General features: G+C 35.1%; 1 protein-coding gene across 3 annotated transcripts in view; it reads right to left on the minus strand.

The window, feature by feature from the left end:
• The window catches only part of LOC149803954 (uncharacterized), a 180,265-nt gene that overhangs the window by 52,166 nt on the left and 101,477 nt on the right, over nucleotides 1-26,622 (minus strand). For all 3 annotated transcript variants that reach the window (XM_089953781.1, XM_089953783.1, XM_089953782.1), the window contains one exon: nucleotides 21,665-21,794. In XM_089953781.1, the coding sequence (XP_089809907.1) occupies nucleotides 21,665-21,794 (130 nt within the window). The remainder of the gene's footprint in view (nucleotides 1-21,664; nucleotides 21,795-26,622) is intronic.

Below are 26,622 nucleotides of genomic sequence, written 5' to 3' on the forward strand. Positions count from 1 at the left end.
ATCAATCATTTTGTAATATATGGGTCATTCCCATCAATCAGATTGTAATATGTGGGCCTCTTACACAAATCAGTTTGTAATTTAGGGTCATTCTCACCAGTTTATTTATAATATAGGGCCTCTCCCACCAATCATTTTGTAATATATGGGTCTTTCCTGCCAATCATATTGTAATATATGTCGCCTGCATATGGGTTAATCACGTGCACCGAATAGTTCCAATACGGAGATAGATGAACTACATTCGAGGTGTTTTCCGTTGTGGAAAGACCAAGGATATTGCGAATGTCATATTTGTTGCAAAACAAAATCGGGTGGATATGGCAAGCATCTCTGGTCTTCCTAGTTCCGAAACCATGAAAAACTTCATAGACTGTTGCACTACGAAAATATTTTAACACAACTTTTGAAAACTTTGACTCAATCCAAAAAATATATAACCTCAACGAGTTAGTTGCATGAGAAATCCATTTTTTAAGATATGGAATTTAATTGCTCTAAAATGGTTTAACTTATATTATCTAGCATTATATACATACAAACATACGTAATACTATGTACATATACTGTAATTTCACCGCTCCGGTGGCCTAGTGGTTAGAGCGTCCGCCTATGATGCGGGAGGTCGTGGGTTCGACCCCCGGCCGAGTCAAACCAGAGACTTACAAAAATGGACTAACATCTGCCTTGCTTGGCGCTCAGCATTAAGAGGTTAGTGTTAGGACTGGTCGGCCTAGTGTCAGGATAATGTGACTGGGTGGGACATCATGCTATATGTCTGCGGCATGATGCTCCAGTGCTAGACATCACTATAAACTGCCACATTGCAGACATCGTAGCGATATGACTGAAAAATTGTTAAAGCTACATTAAAAATCCAAATCACATCACTGTAATTTCACAATCTACATGAAATTAATATCCTGCCAACCAGAACTGAAATTTCCGTTTGATTGTCCAAGCGCGTCTTATAAACTCGCGTAAAATGTATAATAAATCTGCAGACATTTCAAAATGATTCAGTGTGCCCTGAGAAAATACTGCGCGAGTATTACCTTTCTGAGAAGTTAAGTATGCATTGAAGGTGTTTCTGCACAGCTTGAGAATGACCAATCAAATGTCAGCTCATGTCATCACAGACTTCTCTGCATGGAAGATCATCTGATATTGTTACGGCTTGGGGTCTTAAAATACGTATTAAAAAGAAGCGAAACCAACAATTTGAACAAAATCAATAAGTACAACAAAAAATCAACTTCCGTACAAAATGAAAATTCAGAAGAAAGAGTATTGTGAATTTAATCCCAGATATTCATATGTTTTAGCACAAGTCTAAAAATATACAATGTGACGAATGTCCTAATATAACGCAATGATGTCATTCAAAATGTCTTGGAATGAGTTCACAATAAATCCAATGTAGCGTATATAAGTCTTTAAGTGAATAAACACTTTAGTATGTCCAATTAATCTTTTAAACAAATAAATAACTCCATTCAAGTTATATCTGAGCACAACTGCAAACTCTGATCATTCATTAGCACAGACAGACAGGAATGAATTATTGGTAACACTGGACAACAAATTTTTACAAAAGTCATGTTACTGAAATAAAATTAGTCAATTCTTATCAATTTTTATGTGCTGAACACGAATATGACAGTCAAATTGCAAAATTGGCTCTAGTTTTTTTGTAATCTGCAAGAAATTAATGTTTACATAACGAAATGCATTCCAATAGTAAAAGGTCAACTGTAATAGCCTACCTATAAAAAATCAAGTCATTGACTACATCTTAGATTTCTTCGCCTGTCTCTTGTACAGCTGTTCGGGAGCATCTCTGAGGAGTGTCCAGCAGTAGTCAGCCAGCATTGTAGTGGACCATTTTCCCTGGTATCTTTGTTCCATTGTTGCGATATCTTGATGAAAACGTTCGCCGTGTTCATCACTAACAATACCACAGTTGCTAGGAAAGAAATCCAAATGGGAATGAAGGAAGTGAATCTTTAGAGACATATTGCAGCCAAGTTTCTTATACTTCATCAACATGTCTTCTACTAGTTCCTTATAGTTTTCTGCCCTAACATTTCCGAGGAAGTTTGTAGAAACTAGGCGAAAAGCATTCCATGCTTGTTTCGCGTCACCTTCCAGCAAGTTGTTGAACCGGTCATCTTTGAAAAGCTCTCGAATCTGAGGACCCACAAAAACTCCCTCTTTAATCTTTGCTTCGCTGAGTCGAGGGAATTTTTCATGCAGGTATCGGAATGCTGGCAAAGTCCGGTCAATGGCTTTCACGAAGTTCTTCATCAAACCTAGTTTGATGTGAAGGGGTGGTAGCAAGATTTTCTGAGCCTCAACCAGAGCTGGGTGTTGGATATTCTTCTCTCCAATGGCTACATTCTGCCTGTGAGTCCATTCCTTCCTCATGTAGTGCATTTCCCTTGCTCGGCTATCCCACTCGCATAAGAAACACATGTATTTTGTATATCCTTGCTGCAGTCCCATTAAAAGGGCAACTACCTTCAAATCACCACAGAGGTGCCAGCTGTACTTGTTATACTCAATGGAATTCAGTAGCTGCCTTAAGTTATCGTATGTCTCTTTCATGTGGACAGCATACGCTACTGGAATAGATGGAAGAATGTTTCCATTGTGCAAAAGCACAGCCTTGAGACTCAGTTTCGAAGAGTCCACAAATAGTCTCCATTCTTGTGGGTCATGAGTGATTTTTAAAGCATTCATGAGGCCCTCAATATCGGAACAGAATATCAGATTACTTTCCTTTCTGAAGAAAGGCTCCAATTGCTGGTGGCGCTTTCGATATGCAGTAATTGTGACATCTTCTTCTAGAAGATTCCATTGTTGGAGTCTTGATCCTAGCAATTCTGCCTTGTTCTTTGATAAGTCCAAATCACGAATCAGGTCATTTAGTTCTTCCTGTGTTATTCTGTGTGGGGTTGATGATGCACCACAGTGAAAATCTGGATCACTGCATGCTGATGGACCAGGAGAAGAACAGGTCGACTCACCTTTGTCTTCGTCAGATGAATCAAGAGAATATTCTGCTGGAGGTTCTGGAATAGGAAGTCCCTCACCATGTGGAACTGGTCTCAATGCAGACGGAATGTTTGGGTAGACTATTCTCGACTTCTTTCGCTTCGTTATTCCGCCGGAAAGAGGAGGAACCAAGCAGAAGTAACAGTCATTTAGGTGGTTGCTTGGCTCTCTCCACACCATTGGGACTGCAAACGGCATTGATGACCTTTTGCAATTCAAGCACTGTGAAAGCTGTGTTGTACATGTAGCACAGCATATATGCGGAGCCCAAGGCTTGTCTTGGTCACCAACCTTGCATCCGAAGTAAAGATGATATGCCTTCTTCACTTGAGAATTGATACTTTTCTTCTGGTTGGCAAATGTCACTTCCCCACAAATATAGCAAAAATTGTCCGCGGTATTAACACACTTTCGAGGCATTACTGTTCTTTATTGTACGTAAATGGATAAAATAATAAGTTTTATGTAACAGTAGCTTGAACTGTCTCGCACAACGTCTAAAATATTTTAAATGCTGAACCTATCTGATTGGGCTTTATATAGTACACTGCTTACGTCAGCTTCAGCAGCCGCCTGGCATTTGTATAATAGGCCTACACATGTATAGTACACTGCTGACGTCAACTTACTTCAGCAGCCGCATGGCATTAGTATTGCATTGCATCAGAAAATGATGCAATCAACTGTGGATGATGTGAGCATGATGGTATTATGCAATGTTACATCATTATTCCGGATGTTGCTGCAGTCCTACTGGAGAAATTTACACAGTGAAACATAGAAAATGAGGTATATGAATATCTTCAAAACGAGAGCCAATACAAATTTTTCACGGTTATGTTCGTGTTCGGCACACCAAAATACTACAGATTAGGGCCTTTTCAAGTCAGTAATGATTTCACTGTTGACCAGTGTAATCACATCCCTAATTATACACCTTTTCACTTGACCTACCACTTAATAAGATTTGAAGATTTCCAACGGAAAAACCAAGTCTAACTGTAAAAAGGCTGGCCTTAAATTTTTTCTATGTAAATATGCTGCATTACTAGTAACAACCATGGACAAACGTTAACCATAATAACATGTTGTTTACAATTGTCAGCCATGGACAAAGGTTAACCGTGATAACATGTTGTTTACGATTGACAGCCGTAGACAAAGGTTAGCCATGTTAACATGTTTACAATTGACAGCCATGGACATAGATTAACCATGACAACATGTCGTTTACTATTGACAGCCATGGACAAAGGATGAGCACACAATACAATTTAAATTTACATAATAGATTTGGTAGACTTTGGCATGAGCATAATTTTCAGGGCAACAATGTCATCTTGAATACGTTTCTTATCGATTATGGATGACTGTCATAATGATTTGTGCAGTCAACACATTCAGATCTGTTCTCTGCTTAACTACTTACAAAGGTCGCATTATGAACCGTCATTTCCGTCAAAGCCTTGCAACACATTCAGATCTATTCTCTGCGTAACTACTTACAAAGGTCGCATTATCAACCGTCATTTCCGTCAAAGCCATGCAACACATTCAGATCTATTCTCTGCGTAACTACTTACAAAGGTCGCATTATCAACCGTCATTTCCGTCAAAGCCATGCAACACCAGCAATAAACCGAAATAGAAAAACACTTGAAGGGCCAAAGCGGTCGTGATCCATTATATGCTTTAGTACGTGATGGGATATTCAGAACCAAAGCGATTGCTATGGATTGTTGTTCGTGTTAGACGAACACTCGATAGTCATTTTGAGGAAGGGCAAATCCCAAAGATGTTTGAAATTAAGTACATTTGTATCTGTTAAGTATTCACTCTTAGTCCTTTGCGGGGAGACAACTGCATTCAAAGCTTAATTTCAATTATATTTTCGAATCCTTTTTTAAGCGTTATGTCCCCTAGAAATGTGAGGTTAATCACGATTAACTATCACACATATATATATATATATATATATATATATATATATATATATATATATATATATATATATATATATATATATATATATAATGGTATTTGGGAAATAAAAATGAACGAAATAAAATAACAGCAACTATATTCTGTCATCCCTACTTACTCTTACATGTGACAATCATTCGCAGTATTTTTCACGTACTTGTTGCGAGGTGGAGAATGTGGCCCATCTGAGCAATCTTCGTACAAGTCTCCTGACATCTTATTACAACCACTGCGATCACGTGCCAAAATATTAAGTATTCTAACTATATTGAAATGAGTGCAAAGCTACTTAAAATTGCATTTGATATTTCATCGACGTCTGTGCTAGTTCTCATGAAGTATTACAGCAGATGTAAGAACTGTGAGAGGCACACCATGAAAATTGTTGTTGTTGTTGTTTTGGGGTTTAACGCCATTTTTCAGCACGATAGGCTATACATGGCGGCCAGTATTAATGGTGGAGGAAGAACCCGGAAAACCCCGGAAAGAACCACCGACCCACGAGAAGCTACTGGCAAGCTTTCTCACATGCCCACATTGGCTGAATCTTAGACTCGAACCGCCGCAGACAGAGGTGAGATGTCAGTGATCCGTAACGAAGAGCGCTTTAGACCACTCGGCCACTCGGGGCCAACCATGAAAATAAAAACAGCGCTTCAATATCTGACATTCAAAACAAATACGGACTAGTGTGAAGAATATAATGGCGCATATACTCAACTATATGCATGTTTTATATGAAGAATGAACACATTGAGACAGAAACACACGTCTACGCAGTATCAAATAATCCCCAACCCCACCCCTACGTCTTAAACACTTAACATATCTTTAAATATTAGGCAGTTTTATATTCGGTTCTACCAACCGCTCCGGTGGAGTAAGTGGTCTCGAATGCGAGAGGTCGTGGGTTCGAACCACGGCCGAGTCATACCATAGACTTGTAAAAATGATATTAATGTTTGCCTCGCTTGACACTCAGCATTATGAGGTTAGTGATAGGAGGGCTAGGAGAGACATGATGCTGCATATCTGCGGCTGAATGCCCAAGTGCTAGACATCACTATAAACTGCCACAATGCAGACATCTTAGCTGTATGATTGAAAAATTGTAAAATATAAGTTAAAAACCCAAGTCAGAAACTCATTCACTTCTACTAGGTGATTCTTTATTGGACTGAAGCGAAAACACTGTTATGTCCTTATTGCAATTGTAAACAGTCGGGGCCTTATCTTATCAAAAATTTAAATAAATGAATATATAAATAAAACACATAATCCGAGCTTGTTCGTGTTGAGCTCCATCTAGAACCTCTTGTTTTAAGTCCCGGAGGGTTAATACTTCTTTTTAAACGTTTACTTGGTTATAGGGTGGATCTCGACCGTTTTCAATCGACGACCCAAGGGCTAAGTCTCCTGGAGAGTTAGGATTAACCCGGGGGCCAGTGCTAGTTATATTGGGGTTAATACCAGTTGCCTGTAAAAAGCTGTAATTTTACGCCAAGCGTTTACATAGTTATAGGTAGGGATCTAAACAATGTATATTAACACTCAGGGGATAAGTTATTGGGGTAGAGAAAGACCTATGGGTATCACCCACTGGATGTCAGTCAAACATGTTTTGACACAAGTCATTGATCACATATCTCTAATCTCAGATATGTGATCAACATACCTCTGGAACTATTTGCAATTCATGCAAATTCAGTCCTAACCCCACCCATCCTCACCCACGTGCGTGATAGAAATTCCCCTAGTGTTGGCAGTCTAAACTCACATGACTCTGATTGCCTTAAAATTTGTGTGTCCAGACTGAATGGTACAAGAAGAATTCAGATACATTACCGTACAAATACTGTAAGCCCATACATACATACGGACGGACATAATTCCCATTCCTTCAAACATAATATTAATGCTTTAAAATTGAATTTATTTGGTTTGAATTTTTTTCCATATCTAGAACCTCCAGGAGCAAACATATTCACCAATGTCTCTTGAATTTACCACGCCGGAAACAAGGCTGAGACTCCATTGTCGCTAAACTATATTCATCGAATAAAATACTGATGATGAAAATGTTTTAGAAACTAATATAACCTTAGGAGAACTACAAAATAAAATGTAGTGGGTGGGTAGGTAAATAGGACGAAAGGAAAGAAAGGCGCGTGAGGGTTCCTCAGCGGATTTCTTTCTGTTTGGTTGATCTTAATATAGAAGTAAAGATAACTTGAATATAAAGTCGATTATTACTTGATCTTTGATACAGGGCCTATTCGTAATCCGAAATGAACGATGGGTGTTATAATTGTGAGAAACATGTTCCATTAAGTTGAAATCCGTATATTCATTCAAAAGACTCAAATGGACCACATAATCCAATGTTAGTGAAAGAACGGATTAGCACCAGGTTAAACAATCTCAAACAATTTAAACGATTCTGGATTTTCGTTCCTGTGAGCGTAGCAGGTCAAAGATTACACGATTTAGTTAAACGAAGAAAATAATTCTAAAGGAATATTTTCAGAATTTACTCTCAATGTAACAAGAACTATCGTTTTGAAAAACGGAATAACCATAGTGTTTCCTTTTAATTAGGTGTTATGTGTATCTAATTTGCATTGGTTTTTTTTTTTAAATAAAATTATTTTATTTCATGACATGTTTTTGTAATGTAACATTGTTTTGCTTGACTTTACCTTGTCCAAAATCAAGTTTACTTTCTACTTGACCTGAATTATTGATTTTTTTAAAACTTCTGTAAACACTTAATACATAGCTGAAATGTATATGGGTCTAATATTAGGATCATTATTAACAGAAGAAAAATAAACATGTTTGTTTGTGTCTTTGTCTAGGTTATTGGTGTCCCCGTACAAATATACCTTGCGTATCTGACATATTCTAGGCTCAATATTATAATTTTAGTAACAGACCTCCTAATTATAACTAAACATGTATCCTGTAGACTATTAGACCCTTCCAGATTGAACTTTTCCACTAGGTAATAAGGTAATACATTTTTTTAAAATTAGAGAACGATAATTGTGACCGGAAGTCAAGTAGAGGACTATATAATCTTGTTACTGGAAATATTATTCATTCGAGCTTTAACTTCCAGCAGAATGAATTGTATTATTGTTGGTCCAGTAATTCATTTGAGCTGGAATTTTATTTCTTCAAATTATTTAAATAAAGTAATTTTCCCCCCTGAAAATACAGACTGCTCATATAAAAATAGTATTCTTTGACAGAGACAGCCACTGGGATTTATAGTGAATTCAAAACTGCAATCATATTAATGTGATTCAAGAAATAACTGTTGGTACAACACCAAGATAGAGGCCATCAAAGACACATAAACACAATCATATTAATGTGAGTCAAGAAATAACTGTTGGTACAACACCAAGATAGAGGCCATCAAAGACACATAAACACAATCATATTAATGTGATTCAAGAAATAACTGTTGGTACAACACCAAGATAGAGGCCATCAAAGACACATAAACACAATCATATTAATGTGATTCAAGAAATAACTGTTGGTACAACACCAAGATAGAGGCCATCAAAGACACATAAACACATTCAGCGTTGGATATAATTTGAATTTCCGCTAAAGTTTATTCAGAACTTGTATTATTAGGACTTGGTATTTAATTCGCAGTGCCCTAAGTTGTTTTTTTACATTCCCACTTTGTATTCTTTGTTGAATTTTACAAAACTTATTGCTTTTCACTCTTTCCTCTTACTTTATTTTAAGACCATCGAGTCGTAATATAGTAAGAAGTAAGTTAGATTTGAAATCACATTGCATGAAGCTCTGTGTTTATCACTGTCCAAGACATATCATTGGGAATATCCTAATCTTCTCCGAAATGTAAAATTGTACTGTGCATTTGTTTTAGCACAAAAACCATAGCCTTTCAGTGTGCAAACATTATTTTTTCCTCACCCTCCCTTGTCTATTTATCAATTCTTCTCTGCCAGGGGGATGGGTAGATGGTTCATAAAATTGTTTCGTGCATTTGTTTTAGCCCAAAACACCATACTCTTTCAGTCTGCAAAACATTATCCCCCCCCCCATGCACATTTATCAATCATCGGCCACCCGGACGGGTAAATGTTCCTTTCAATGACAGATGGTTACCATACATAGTCACTTGATAAAGTCTGGCATGGCTATAGGGAATAATGGATCGCAGGACTCAAAATAAAATGAGACAGAATTGTTTGAGAATAGTTAATCTTTCTTATCTGTCCTTGTCCCAGAGTAATAATTACGTGTAAATGACCTGTTACACTTAGTGTTGTTGATATCTTGTTAATGTGTGTTGACTGCTGTAAATAATGTTCATGTTAATATAGTAAGCTTGTTGACTGCTGTTAGCGTGTCAAGTGAGATGTTGGACATCGTATGTACGTACAACAGTTATGTTAGTCACACCCACATTTACGTAATTCCATGATAAAATAATCCATGACAATAAAAACATTGGAATATAGTTGACTTTTGAATAAACTGCTGAATATTAAATAGTAAATAGGTATGTCTGATGCCACCCGATGTCAAATTGAAAGTATAAACATCAACATGTAAATAATTTCACACTCACCAGCTAATGGATAAACCGAATCAGTAAATGGTTTGGCAGGGCAAACCTGCTCATACTTACCGTCATTAGAGTTTCACCAATTATACTCCATGCTACATATGAAAATTCATAAAACTATATTCCACACCAAATTGAAAATATACAAATTAAGACTAGATATATTGCATATGTATGACAGTAACAGCTGCTTCCAAAATATTATTTTAATGAGAATGAAAATGGACAATTAATGGATGTATCTGTCACGTAATCATTTACTATGAAAACTTCCGTAACTGCATAACAGCAGAGACAGGAGGAAATGGACAGTTACTCATATACATTGTATGACAAAACTTAATCCAGAATGCAGCTAGCACAACATTTTTTTTTTGCACCATAATCCTCCTCATTTATTTAATTTCAATACAAACATTTATCCCGCGATCAATCATCTGAAATTGTGTAGTGCTACCTTAAGGAAACTTCTCAAGTTTGTGAAATACTCACACTCGATCCTGTGCGATAATATGCTTGATCTTAAATAATACGGTGACTATAGTTCCTTGTTGTCACAAAATAAAGCTTGCTATGGACGTATCCTCTGCAGCGTTAAGCTAGCTGTGGACCTGTCCACTGCATCATTAACTAGCTATGAAACTATCCACTGCATCATTAGCTAGTTATGGACCTATCCATTGTAGCATTAAGCTAGCTATGGACCTATTCAATGCATCATTAAGCTAGCTATGGGTTTATCCACTGCATCATTATGCTAGCTATGGACCTATCCAATTCATCATTAAGCGAGTTATGCACCTATCCACTGCATCATTTAGGTTGCATTTTGCTACATTTGTATTACCCACATATGGCAAAATCCAGCTGCATTCAGTGACAAAATATTTTGAAACATGAAACTCAGTACAGGAAAAATTGCAGAATAAGAAACAACTTTATTTAAAAAAACGCGTTATTGACAAGTATTCTCGATGCGCATATAAAACAAGTTACCAGCCATTAAAAAGAACATGTGCACATACAATCCCGTCCCGCAATTTTCTCGATATTCAGCGGGGATGCAATCACTTTTTTCTTGGAGTCCCCGTCGTGCGTGAATTATCGAGGGAGATGTGTATACTGAATGGTTCCTTGGCCATGCTTGTTATCAGGATTTACTACTGGTGAGATTTAAAATGGATGTGAAAAAAGACAATAACTAAATCAAAACAAGACCTAGAAAATTAAACATTCAAAAAAGACATATGTCTGTTTAATAGACGGCATATGCACGTTTAATAGACGGCATATGCATGCTTAATAGACGGCATATGCATGTTTAATAGAAGGCATATGCATGTTTAATAGACGGCATATGCACGTTTAATAGACGGCATATGCATGCTTAATAGACGGCATATGCATGCTTAATAGACGGCATATGCATGTTTAATAGAAGGCATATGCATGCTTAATAGACGGCATATGCATGTTTAATAGAGGGCATATGCATGTTTAATAGAGGTCATATACATGTTTAATAAATGGTATATGCATGTTTAATAGATGGCATATGCATGTTTAATAGAGGGGATATGCATGTTTAATAGAGGGCATATACATGTTTAATAAACGGCATATGCATGTTTAATAGAGGGCATATGCATGTTTAATAGAGGGGATAAGCATGTTTAATAGAGGGCATATGCATGTTTAATAGAGGGCATATGCATGTTTAATAGAGGGCATATACATGTTTAATAAATGGTATATGCATGTTTAATAGAGGGCATATGCATGTTTAATAGAGGGCATATGCATGTTTAATAGACGGCATATGCATGTTTAATAGAGGGCATATACATGTTTAATAAACGGCATATGCATGTTTAATAGTCGGCATATGCATGTTTAATAGACGGCATATGTATGTTTAATAGAGGGCATATGCATGTTTAATAGAGGGCATATACATGTTTAATAAACGGCATATGCATGTTTAATAGAGGGCATATGCATGTTTAATAGAGGGCATATGCATGTTTAATAGAAGGCATATGCATGTTTAATAGATGGCATATGCACGTTTAATAGACGGCATATGTATGTTTAATAGACGGCATTTATATGTTTAAAAGATGGCATATGCATGTTTAATAGACGGCATATGCATGTTTAACAGATGGCATATGTTTGTTTAACAGATGGCATATGTATGTTTAATAGACGGCACATGTATGTTCAGTAGACGGCATATGTATGTTTAATAGACAGTATATGCATGCTTAATAAACGACATTTGTATGTTTAAAAGTCGGCATATACATGTTTAATAGACGGCATATGCATGTTTAACAGACGGCATATATATGTTTAACAGACGGCATATGTATGTTTAATAGACGGTATATGCAAGTTTATTAGACGGCATATGTATGTTTAATAGATGGCATATGCATGTTTAATAAATGGCATTTGTATGTTTAAAAGACGGCATATGCATGTTTAACAGATGGCATATACATGTTCAATAGACGGCATATGTATGTTTAATAGACGGCATATGTATGTTTAATAGACAGTATATCTTTGTTTAATGACGGCATATGCATGTTTAGTAGTTTAATAGACGGCATATGTATGTTTAATGGACCGATTATGCATGTTTAATAGAGGGCATATGCATGTTTAATAGACGGCATATGCATGTCAATAGACGGTATATGCATGTTAAATAGACGGCATATGCATATTTAATAGGCGGCATATGCATGATTTATAGTCGGCATATTTATAGGTTACTGCATTTGTATGGGAAAATATGAACGAGTTTTGGGATGGAATACTGCATGAACTTGTGAGTGAAGTATATCCTTCCGACAAAACGAATTCATATTTTCCCATACAAATGCAGTAACCTTTTTATTATATGCTCTTTTTTTATTCTACCTAAGGTTTAATTATATAAACAAAATACACTACAAGAAACAACGTAAATGAATGAATGCCGTATTCCAAACTAAATACACAAGCGCAGATTTGTCATTACATAATGACATCATTATTAATGCGCACATAACTCCGCCCAGATAAATTTGAACTTAGTAGCGCGCTCGACATAACTTTTGAAAGTTAAAATTGAAATTTGCAGTCATATTGTGAATAAATGCGCATTGCAACAACGGTTCCATTTGATCTGGAATGAATATATTTTGGTATTTTGTTTTGATTCGACGAAAGTTTGTGATTTTGGACTGGATTCATCTGTGCAAATTATACATGAAATACATCGGATTGAAGTGGCGCGGGAGAAGCGTGTTTACGTCTGCAAATGTGTTTCTGTTTCTGTCATTGAATGTTTGAAATCGTAATGTGGGAAAAATATGAAATCTTTCAATTGCAATTACCAAAAGTACGCTATGGAATTTAATGCCGATTATACATGAAATACATCGGATTGAAGTGGCGCGGGAGAAGCGTGTTTACGTCTGCAAATGTGTTTCTGTTTCTGTCATTGAATGTTTGAAATCGTAATGTGGGAAAAATATGAAATCTTTCAATTGCAATTACCAAAAGTACGCTATGGAATTTAATGCCGATTTCATTTTGAGTGCAGTAAGGAGGATGCAATTGCACTTATCTTCGAAATTACAGCACAATTTCGAAATGTGTAATCCAGATTGAAAACCGATGACATGGCTCATGTAATTCGGATTTGCAGAATTAAGAAAACACATTTTGAGGAAATTCAGGACGTAAAACTGTAAGTATATTTTATTTTGCCATTCTTATCACCAGCTAAAGAAGACAATATATGCCTTGTTAGTTGTATGTTATTTGTAAGGACCTTATCTTCCGTCTTTTATATAATGTAGCTAGCCTAAATCCGTAACATTGTATCAACGCTGAATGTGCCAAAACAGTCTTTTTGCAGTCCACGAAACATTATTTAGTTCATTCAGAAACAAATTTAAACAACCACAACGTAAAGAGCCTCTTATGCGAGTGTACATGATTTGTGTACAAATCAAAAGTGCTGGTGTCTGCGTCCATTGTTTGTTTACAATACAAAGTAGTTCCTTTATGCACGTGAATGCTATATGTGCATTGTCGCACGAGTTCAGTATCTGGTAATACTGAACGATTCTGACAATGTAAAGTTAACGAGGGAAAAAATGAGCATATAATAATAATAAATGGCTATGTAATAAAATTATATTGGTAATATTAAACGGCTATGTAATAAAATTATATATGTAATATTAAATGGCTATGTAATAAAATTATATTTGTAATATTAAATGGCTATGTAACAAAATTATATTTGTAGTATTAAATGGCTATGTAATAAAATTACATTTGTAATATTAAATGGCGATGTAATAAAATTATATTTGTAAGATTAAATGGCTATGTAATAAAATTATATCTGTAATATTCACCATTACTTTATGAGAGATACAACCATATTTGTAAAAAGAAAGCTAATCTGTTGTCAGGAATAATGAAAACACAAATGTCCATATCATTTAAGTTGTAAAAAGATTCCTTGGGAATTTCCATACATTCCTTACTGATAGAAAATATCTACGTAGCGGTAATGTGAAAAAGTACCCTGGTACATGCTATCTGACAAAGAAATATAGCAGCAACCTAATAGTGTGAGTGTGTGATTTGGATTTTTAACATAGCTTTAACAATTGTTCAGTGTAGCAGTTTATAGTGATGTCTAGCACTGGGGCATCATGTCTCAGACATGTAGCATGATCCGAGTACCTGTACTGGCCATGCAGTTTTGATTAATAGTTAAGTTCTAGATTTCTATCTGTGTCATGATGAAATAGATACCACACTGCAAATTTTTTCATTCAAGTACACCTCTCCATGGAACCAATCTATTGGGTGACATGCCTGATGAAAGAAGAAACCAGGCTGTCTGAACAGTTTCCTCTTGAAGCCGGCAAATTCAATAATGGCTAGACATGCTGAAAACTTAATTTAAAATGCATTAATTGGGTTCCATATTGAGAAGAATACAAGTCCAAAAAACAGACTAGATCTGGAAGATTGTGCAATAGATCTCTTCATTTGTCCCATTAATAATTGTGTTGTCCCTTAGGTTTCGTTGATTTTCAAATCAACACAAGTAACATTACAATAGCAGATTTTTCTTCATTTTCAGTAATGTATCATTAAATTTCAGGAATTACTGATTTAACTTCAGAAAGATTAACAGTTTTTCACCTTTTTGGCCAATGTTTTGAAATCCAATCCCAAAGTTTAACAAATTTTAGCAAATACTTATATAGGTATTCATTTTCTGATGAAAAAACTCACCTGCAAATTTTCAAAATGATTGACAAGACTGAAAGAAATACTGAATAGAGCATTACAGACTTGGATGTTAGAGAGGTTAATGAGAAATTTGTAGCCAAAGTTCAAGTCAATGCTCCTTCTGCCTTGCGGCTTCTGGGTGGTTGAGTGCTTGCCTTTACTGATCACTAGCATGTGGGTTTGAGACATGGGCTTGTCATATGTGGATATGTGAGAAAGCTTGTAGTAGCTCCCTCCCAGTGTGTGGGTGGTTCTTTTTGGGGCTTTCCTGGGTTTTTCCTCCACCAATTATACTATCCACCATATTGAGCCTATCATGGGCTGAAAAATGTTGTTATGACAACAACAGCAACAAAAAAGATGGAAGCAACAAATTCCCAAGGACTATCTATTATATATCATGCAATAATGGCATTGTGCCTTTCAGAAATTATTATTTGGTTACATTTTAGGCAGTTAAATCTCACTGTAAATTAAGTCTACACCAATGATGTCATAGACAAAATCACAATCACATGCATATACATATTAGAAAAGCTAGGTCTCTTTAGACTGTGTCTGAACCTCTCTGATTTGGAGATGCATTCATTTCATTGTTTTACACTGATTTAATGCATCAAGTTATGTGATAATCAGGACTTTCCTTATCAACCAGGAGCTGGGTGATTCACCTGGTTACTTTGCACCTGGTTATTTAAAAAAAGCAGTTTCCTTACCGGCGGATGACCAACAAACCCCATGCCAACTTTAAAACTATATCCAATGACCCATGTATAATGTACTATGTCCAGTGACCAATGTTTGATCTGGAATATGTACAATGATGATTTGGACTATTTCCAATGACCAATTTATGATTTGGACTATGTCCAATGTATAATTTGGACTATGTCCAATGTATGATTTGGACTATGTTCAATGTATGATTTGGACTATGTCCAATGTATGATTCTGGCTATATCCAATGACTAATGAATAATGGACTATGTCCAAAAACCAATGTATGATTTGGACTATGTTCAGTAACCAATGTATAATGGACTATATCCAATGACCAGTGTATGATTTGGACTATATCCAATGACCAATGTATGATTTGGACTATGTCCAATGACTAATATATAATGGACTATATCCATAGACCAATGTATGATTTGGACTATATCCAATGTATGATTTATACTATATCCAATGACTAATGTATAATGGACTATATCCATTGACCAATGTATGATTTGGACTATGTTCAATAACCAATGTATAATGGACTATATCCAATGACCAATGTATGATTTGGACTATATCCAATGACCAATGTATGATTTGGACTATATCCAATGACTAATGTATAATGGACTATATCCATTGACCAATGTATGATTTATACTATATCCAATGACCAATGTATGATTTGGTTTATTTCCAATGACCAATGTATGATTTGGAATATGTCAAATATATGATTTAGACTATATCCAATGACACTGCCTATAGGACTATGTCCAATGTATGATTTGGACTATGTACAATGTATGATCTGGACTATATCCAATGACCAATGTATGATTTGGATTATGTCCAATGACCAATATATCATTTGGACTATGTCCAATGACCAATGTATGATTTGGACTATGTCCAATGACCAATGTATGATTTGGACTGTGTCCAATATATGATTTGGAATATGTCCAATATATGATTTGGAATATGCCCACTTTATGATCTGGACTATTCCAATGACCAATGTATGATTTGGACTATGTTCAATATATGATTTGGAATATGTCCAATGACCAATGTATAATTGACTATGTCCAATATATGATTTGGAATATGTCCATTGACCAATGTATGATTTGGATTATGTCCAATGACCAGTGTATGATTTGGACTATGTCCAATGAAAAATGTATGATTTGGACTATGTCCAATGACCAATGTATGATTTGGACTATGTCCAATATATGATTTGGAATATGTCCAATGACCAATGTATAATTGACTATGTCCAATATATGATTTGGAATATGTCCATTGATCAATGTGTGATTTGGACTATGTTCAATGAAAAATGTATGATTTGGACTCTGTCCAATGACCAGTGTATGATTTAGTCTGTGTCCAATGAACAGTGTTTGATTTGGACTATGTCCAATGACCAATGTATGATTTGGACTATGTCCAATATATGATTTGGAATATGTCCAATGACCAATGTATAATGGACTATGTCCAATATATGATTTGGAATATGTCCAATGACCAATGACCAGTGTATGATTTGGACTCTGTCCAGTGACCAATGTATGATTTGGACTCTGTCCAATGACCAAAGTATGATTTGGAATATGTCCAATGACCAATGTATGATTTGGAAATGTCCAATGACCAATATATGATTTGGAATATGTCCAATGACCAATGTATGATTTGGTCTATGTTCAATGACCAATGTATGATTTGGACTATTTCCAATATACGATTTGGAATATGTCCAATGACTAATGTATGATTTGGACTATATCCAATATATGAATTGGACTATGTCCAATGACCAATGTATGATTTGGACTATGTCCAATATATAATTTGGAATATGTCCAATGTCCAATGTATTGTATGCTAAGTATAATCTATAAACTTTGGGCAAGTTTTTAATTAGGGAAATAAAAACATCAAGGAAAGAATTCAAGATTTTAGTATTATTTTGAAACACTAATGAATAACCGTTACATGCCAATGAATGTTTACAAAGTATATATTTGATATAATTTCATAACAGAAACATAAATATACATAACTTGGTAAGATTTTAAGGCGGATATCGAAATAATGAAACAGGAGATTAAGATATACATGTAATCCCTAAATTTTAGCTGTACAGAAAGGCCTTTTTTCGAAGGGTATCCTTTAGCTAATTCTGCATACGATAAAAATGTCAACTTCTTTAATCTTTTATCAGTTATACAATATAACGATTAATTCATGTAATCTCTTTTTATTAGAATATCAACTACTGTTTATTAACAGCTGGGCAATAACTTTCAAAGCTCTTAATCATTCAACAATACTGTCAAAGCATCACTGTAAAAAGCATCACTGTCAAAGCATCACTGTAAAAAGCATCACTGTCAAAGCATCACTGTAAAAAGCAAAACCATTAAGTATTATATCTCAGCTCTTAATCATTCAACAATACTGTCAAAGCATCACTGTAAAAAGCATCACTGTCAAAGCATCACTGTAAAAAGCAAAACCATTAAGTATTATATCTCAGCTCTTAATCATTCAACAATACTGTCAAAGCATCACTGTAAAAAGCATCACTGTCAAAGCATCACTGTAAAAAGCATCACTGTCAAAGCATCACTGTAAAAAGCAAAACCATTAAGTATTATATCTCAGACCACATCAAGTGATAACCATTGGTCAGGTAGTCTTATTGTTGCAGTATTGTCAAAGCATCACTGTAAAAAGCAAAACCATTAAGCATTATATCTCAGACCACACCAAGTGATGACCATTGGTCAGGTAGTCTTATTGTTGCAATACTGTCAAAGCATCACTGTAGAAAGCAAAACCGTTAAGTATTATATCTCAGACTACACCAAGTGATGACCATTGGTCAGGTAGTCTTATTGTTGCAATACTGTCAAAGCATCACTGTAGAAAGCAAAACCGTTAAGTATTATATCTCAGACCACACCAAGTGATGACCATTGGTCAGGTAGTCTTATTGTTGCAATACTGTAAAAGCATCACTGTAAAAAGCAAAACCATTCAGTATTATATCTCAGACCACACCAAGTGACGACCATTCGTCAGGTAGTCTTATTGTTGCAATACTGTAATGCAAATAACAAAATATCAAAATCTTGCTATTTTCTAACATGAATTATCTTGCTAGTGCATGTACTTATTTTGCTTGGAGACATCTTCTTATAAAGTTCTTGGTTTCAGTCCAACAATATGGCTAAGGAGCAGTCATTTCAAAGGACACCACTGTTACAAAACTCCACAGAACACTGGTTACAAAGGACATCACTGTTACAAAAAAACAAAGGTTGCATATTTTAAAATAAGAGTTCTGAAGTCATTTTATGTTTTCTGATCAAATTAATATTTTATTGAGAATCTACTGTATGATGCACACTTCTTGTGTTATCTTTATTGGTGATTATAAAGAAGAACTAATGTCATTACAATACCTACTGCTGTTTGGACAATGGCTTTATAGCTCTTGGACATACTTTCACGTTCCTATTGATAGCCTCATTTTCTTAATGGTGGCATTGCTAATTTGATCTCATCTGGGGGTATCTTGTCCTCAATCTGACCTTGACTTGAATTATCTAGGCAAAGTTCTATGCATATTTAATTAGCATGTAATACATCTGCACATCCAAGTGATTACAGTGGTAGCAGGCATGGTATTGAACAAGAATGAACCTTGCAGTGTCCTTGTACATGATGAAGATCACAATTGTCAAGTAAACAAACAACAAAGTCCGGTTTGGGACTGGATTAGTGAAGACACACACATTAAATATTAACAAATCTGACACCATTATGAACAAAAAAAAAATAAGGAAAATTATAAAGTTCATAATGTGCAACCATCAACAGCAAGTAACTCAATGAGAAAACTCAAGCATTGATTTAACGAATGGAATTTTAAACAAACGTGAATTACGTCCTATCACCGATCAACCAATAAAAGTATATGATCTACACCCCAATATAAACAAGGTCTTATTACACACCAAGGGATATAGGGATCTGTATGAATTTATGAATCTATCGCTCCTATTACGATATCGAAATGGGACTGCAAGAATTAAGAATCTATCGCTCATATAATGTTATTTAAATGGGAATGCATGTCATTTTGCTCAGATATCAATAGTGCAAATAACAACAACATGGAACACATAATGTATATAAATATTGTGGCGCACAATTGAAGTCCAAGATGTATCTCTGGTTCCACTCACTCTAATCAATGGTCAAATGAATGCCCATGCATGGTCCACCCGTCTGTCTGTTGAAGGATTCCTCGAGAGCCCTCACATTCAACACTGACCCAATGGTCATGAAGCTTTGGTCCCTCGCATCGAGAACACTTGTACATTCTTCCGAACCAAAGTCACCAGACACAGCGTACACGTCACAAGAAACCACACAGAGTTCTGTGATTCCACATCACCAAATCATATATAAAGCAGCTACATTTATGACAACTAAACCGTGTAGTACATATGACGCGGTTAATTACTTTTGCATTGATATATGTTGCGCATGCATGCACATGAATTCATTACCCATTACATTAATCGTTCAATGCATGCAGCGTATAATTAAATTCAATTTGTCTGTTCAATTACAACAAATAGCTAACCCTCAACCAGACTATAGTATTTCTAACATTGTGGCATTGTATAACCCAGGTATTGACTCTCTGTAGAATTTAAAATAAATTCTAAAACATCTAATATATGAAACATATCTGTCATTTAAAACGAATAGTAATAAAGAATACAAACTTAAATTTCAATACCTCTACAGCTGGAGATTTGCTTCCGTAAAGATGTAAGCTTCCTGACAGAACTCGTCGTAGTGTAATTTGTTTATAGAGAATTCGCTCTCTATGTATACTAGCTGTGACAGATATGCGCAACTAGGTACTTAGGTGTTCACTGCAGGCATTTTGCACATACAGGATGGGTTGAGTCGCGCTTAGTATTTAAAAATAACTAGAGCTGAAAAAAATAAACCACCCTCGGGTGATGCTGTACGCCGCAATGAAACTTTTGATCACATATACTTATTGATATAAATCATACACTATTTCATGACAACCAAACACTAAAGATTTCAACTGTCATGTAATTAATGATTACAACTGTCATGTAACCAACCAATAAAGATTACAAATGTTATGTAACCAAACAATAAATATTACAACTGTTGTATAACCAAAGATTACAACTGTCGTGTAACCAACCAATAAAGATCACAACTGTTATGTAACCAACCAAAAAAGATTACAACTGTCATGTAACCAACCAATAAAGATTACAACTGTTGTGTAACCAACCAATAAAGATTACAACTGTCATGTAACCAAACAATAAAGATTACAACTGTCGTGTAACCAAACAGAAAGATTACACTTACCTCTCTCTTGCTCCTAAAAGCTAAAAATAAATACCTTGATGAATACACATGGTCTCACACAAAGACAGAATACTGTTTTATATTCTCTCTGTCTCTCTTTAATAGCAATGATAACCATTTTGAGTACGTTCAACAGGTCAGTAAGAACCATGTGTCATGTAAACTTTGTCAGGGCCTGATCCCTTTATCTTTTGTGCTAGTCAGTATTCCCAACTAAAATAATTTTAGTATACATTGTTTAATACTCTGAAACAATTAATTATATTTTCAGATATGAAAACTTACAAACATAACAGTACCCTTAGAAATGCTGAAACCAGAGATCAAACCCTGGACTGCAAAGATGCAAGACAGGTGTATGACTAACCCCACATGCCATATACCACTGTCAGGAGTCAAATAGAATTTGCAGACCAGAGATCAAACCCTGGACTGGTAAGATGCAAAACTAGTGCATGGCTAACCCATGACTGCAAGTGGCAGGGGTCAAATAAAATGTGCAGGCCTTACCTGTGTGGTTTTCTGATGTTCCTTCTGTATCTTGTCTTGCACAACATGTGTGATAGTGATACAGGCGTGGCCTGATGATAGCCATCTTAGATCCTGCTCATAGTTTTTACATTCCTCCCGCTGACTGCATCTTTAGAAAAGAATACCAAAAAACAATTCATTTCAGAATTGGTTATCTTAGTGAAAAAACATCTATCACAAACAACTGGTGGGTTGCGGAGTTATTTGTTGTAATCAAGTTTTTGTTGTACTGAGGTATTCTAAACACATATATGTATTCTGGGGCTTAAAGAGGTAAATCTTCATACAATGCAGTCTGTCTTAACTGATGCCTCTATACCACAGACACCTGTTCAACTACATTGTTTAATCTGTCCTTAGTCCCTTTTGTGTTCTTTGTAACAGGTTCCACTTATCTAGGATTTGTTTTACACATACAAACATGTCAGAAGACTTGGATAATGTGGACACAATGAAATCATACAGATAAAATACAACACTGTGATGGTCTTCCTCAATGACATACCAACCCTTGGTAAAGCGGGGAAGGGGTTGGCATGACAAGCAGGGGTCCGAAATTCTCATCAAACAAAATTTTATTGATAGGGAGGCAGCCCACATCTTACTTGGGGGGGGGGGGGGGGCTAGAATTTCTTGCCATGGTACTAGTTGTTTTTTTTCACCTTTCTGGGACAAAAGTGCATCCTATGAATGTTTTCTCATGAGGTGGACAATATTGATAAAATTTACTATTTTCATGTTGGACAACGTAACCTCGTGGCCTCTCTTGATCTTTAACAGTATAGCATAGAGGCCTCTCTTAACAGGGACAATATGTGAACATTTGCTATTTTGATGCTGTGCAAGGTGACCTGGTGACCGTTTAATTTTGGGGACAATGTTGTGGAAATGTTTACCTTTTCTGAAATGTTGAGTAAGATGGTCCAGTGGCCTCTCTATAGTGGGATAACATGAGTAAGAACATTGTATACAAAACAAATTGGAGTGGACATTTCAATTGTCTGATCGAATGAAATGTCTAAATAATTGATGTACAGGTTATCACAGCTATACAGTAGAGTAAATGAAGGGATGATCCCATGTTTTGTGTTTGGCTGATATCTCAATATTTTGAAAAGCACAGCCATCATGGTCTATATCAAGTGTAATAATGATATTGTAATTAAAACTTATAAACCAATAATTAGAAAGTATCAAGTAGTAATTACAAAGTTTATCAATTATTCCTAATACCATAATGAAATGATACATTGTGGCTTGTTGATCCAACAAATTAGGACAAAACTGAACAGTTTTCACTTGGTCTGAATATTACCAGTTTAGCCACAGTGCCGTATATGGGAAATTTTAAACGTTTCGTGAGAGTAATCTGCAGACAAATCTAACAATAAATAAATAGTGTGTTTTGATGACTTAATGGTTTGTAAAAATGGTTTATGCATTATTCAAGTTGTGAATCTTTGTAGAGTTACTGAAGTATATTAAATTGTGACATATTTTCTCTTATTTCTAATCAGAAATAGTTATGTGTGCTGTTTCATTTAATCTGACATCAATATTTCACTATTTCTTCATAAAAATTCAAAAATCATCTGCTAATTAAAAATTCTGTGAATTAAAATATCACTATATTCTGCCTTTCATCTCTGACCATCTGGCTGTCAACACCTTCCAAATTATCAGGCACAAAATCTCAAGTCAATAATTGCATATGCAATTTCATAAAACTGATTGATCTAGGATTTCTAACTATGGGGATAGGAATGTGTTAAGTGATTCAAAACTTCTAGTTAACTTTTTTAGAGTCAAGGTTGCAACAACGAATATCCTTATTTGATTACAATTTTCCTTGTTATACCCATCGTCTCAGCTAACGAGAATATTTTTGTGGATTAATTTGTGGATCAATCATGAATGCCTGACTTCATTCATCAATAAGTGTTATCTCTCAGACACAGCTACTCCAAGCTTCAAGGTTTTGTTATTTCCGCATGATCATCAGTGCTAGATAACTGAGAGGTAATTTCCGAATAATCCTAATCTACAACTGCCAATTTTCTCTGTTTTCCTGACAATTTCCCCCACCTCAATACTTATTGAACCAAGGCATTTCCGACAACAGTCAACAGGCTGATAACTACATATCTGACAAAACTAATTACAGTTGCAAAAGTGAAGGTGAAAATAGTTAAGAAGGGGGTAAATTATCTAATCAATTTTATTTCCATCAAAAGGGGGTAAATTATCCAATCAATTTTATTTCCATCAAAAGGGGGTAAATTATCTGATCAATTTCATTTTCATCAAAAGAGGATAAATTATCCAATCAATTTTATTTCCATCAAAAGGGGGTAAATTATCTAATCAATTTTATTTCCATCAAAAGGGGGTAAATTATCTAATCAATTTCATTTCCATTAAAAGAGGGTAAGTTATCTAATCAATTTCATTTTCATCAAAAGAGGATAAATTATCCAATCAATTTTATTTCCATCAAAAGGGGGTAAATTATCTAATCAATTTCATTTTCATCAAAAGAGGATAAATTATCTAATCAATTTTATTTCCATCAAAAGGAGGTAAATTATCTAATCAATTTCATTTCCATCAAAAGAGGGTAAATTATCTAATCAATTTCATTTCCATTAAAAGGGGATGAATTATCTAATCAATTTCGTCAAATATTCCTATTAAAGGTCTGAAATAGGTCCAGTTCAATTCTTGGCCTCAGATATATTTTCCATAAAAGGTCTATTTTGATTTAGCATGATACATAAATAAGATCCAATATCACTAGCATATTTCATTATTCCATTCTGATCATTTTAGAGTCCATTTTAAAACTGAAAGGTTATGTGGGAAATTGTTCATCTCTACAGGACAAAAGTCCTTTGAAGGAACCGACACTCTACAGAGCAAAAATAATTGTGAGCAATTCAAGATAAGACCATTTCCTCATTTGAACTGCTAGAGTGTCTTAAATCATATCTGATATTCTTTGGCAATAACACGATTTTCAGATTAGCTGCTGTGGTGGACATATTAGGTGTAGATAATAACTCGTCTGGAGTTCAAACCCTCAACCTCCTGCATCTGAGGCAAACACTCTAACCACTTCAGCCACCGGAGAGGTTTATATTCTATGAGTAAAACAAGGATGAGAAATTCCATCCAGGCTGGATGGAAATGGGCAGTCTCATTGCCCCAATGTTTTCTTGGTCTCTCCATTTATTGGTATAAACCCTGCAACTGTCTGGTAAATCTCTGTATACTCTAACTGTTTTGCACAGTTGATTTATTTTAATTATGGATATGAGCTCTTATAGTCATCATTATTTTGGAAAATATGCCAAACTGATAAGCTCATCTTAATGTTTAGGTGCCAGTGTGGCCCACGTTGAGAGGATACCAAGTATAAAGTAGGCTATCATTTTGGATTCATCATATGCTACAGTGTTTCCCAGTCACTGTTTACTTGAAGTGATGTAAAAGAAATGAAAGTTATAAATATCTTCCCAATACTCCCCTGCTAACTTGTACCCAGATAACTCACGAACCTGCTTGTAATAAGGGGTCAGGCATGGATGGATCCCATTCCTTTTTAATAGAAAAATATCCACAAAATTGATCCCTCTTTGTTGAAGATCAAGAAAATCACAATCAAAACTTTTAAATGTAACCTCAATATATCCCTTGATCCAAGGTCAATATAGTGTCTAGTACCCATAAATGTGAACCAACGCCATACAATTCTCAACTTTTAAAAAGAAGTCATATATTTTCTTCCCCAAAACATTCTAAGTACACTGCAATAAAATTTGGATCAATGAAAATGTCATCAATGCCTACTTATAACAACATTTCATGGTCATGGTCACATGACAGGTCAACTCTTTTCAACTGATCAATCAACATTGTTATAAATATTATGATGTAAGTGATACACATAAACTATATCAAATTAGACTGCTTATTCACAAATGTGATCAAAGATGGCAAGGCAACCAAGTGAAATGAGCACGTTTTAAATAAAAAAATCTGTACACATACGTTTTATGAAGAAGTGAGTTCCATAACTTAAAATTCACTCTGTGATTTCTTCATTGATGAGAAGAAATTTCACTATTACTTGCAATGAAATAAAAGCATCAATATTTTCCTATATAACAAGCTATAGAATAATACTAACTACAATATTACTTTTGGACACTGATTGTTGTTTCATGAAATAAATGTCCTGAGTTTATTAAATAACGGAATCTTGTTTTGGTGTAAATCAACAACAACAAAAGCAGTCATGTAATACACAAAGTTTTTCACCTTTATCTGATGCTTGTTGAAACGTCTTGGAAAATAGTAATTATCTTTCAGAAGTTGGGTATCTTGAGAATAAAGGTAATTTACACCAAGACAAAAATCAAACAACTTCAGTGAAAATTCTCTTTATTGATAATTATTCCCAAAGTGATTATAAAATGAGAATTTAGCCATTTAACAGCGCTGTAAGCTCCAATCTACCCTCAGTCCATGGTATTTCCTGATGTCCAGCTATAAAAACTATTTTGTGTAAAACCCTGAGTGGTCTTTTTACACAAGTTTGTAAATCACCCAACATAATTTTTGACACAAAAATAAAAGCACTAATCACCAGAACAAATTTTGCATGGCTTAGGGATTAGGATTAGTGATAAGGGTTAGAGCATGGGAAATAAAGGAAAACAAGAGTCCTCCATGAAACTGATAATCTACTAACTTACAATTTTTTTCTTCTTCGGGAATCCACTAAATATGATTTTATTCTTATTTTCACTGCCAGGTGTTGAAACCATCTCTGATACTCTTGAATTACCTATGCTGATATGACCATCCATTCAGGAGAAGTAACAATAACAGATTTTCAAGATGGTAGTCAAATTGGCTATGTAAGATGTCAGATC

Source organism: Sinohyriopsis cumingii, chromosome 3 (genome assembly GCF_028554795.1).
Source record: "Sinohyriopsis cumingii isolate HCF-2022 chromosome 3, ASM2855479v2, whole genome shotgun sequence".
Lineage (NCBI taxonomy): Eukaryota > Metazoa > Mollusca > Bivalvia > Unionida > Unionidae > Sinohyriopsis > Sinohyriopsis cumingii.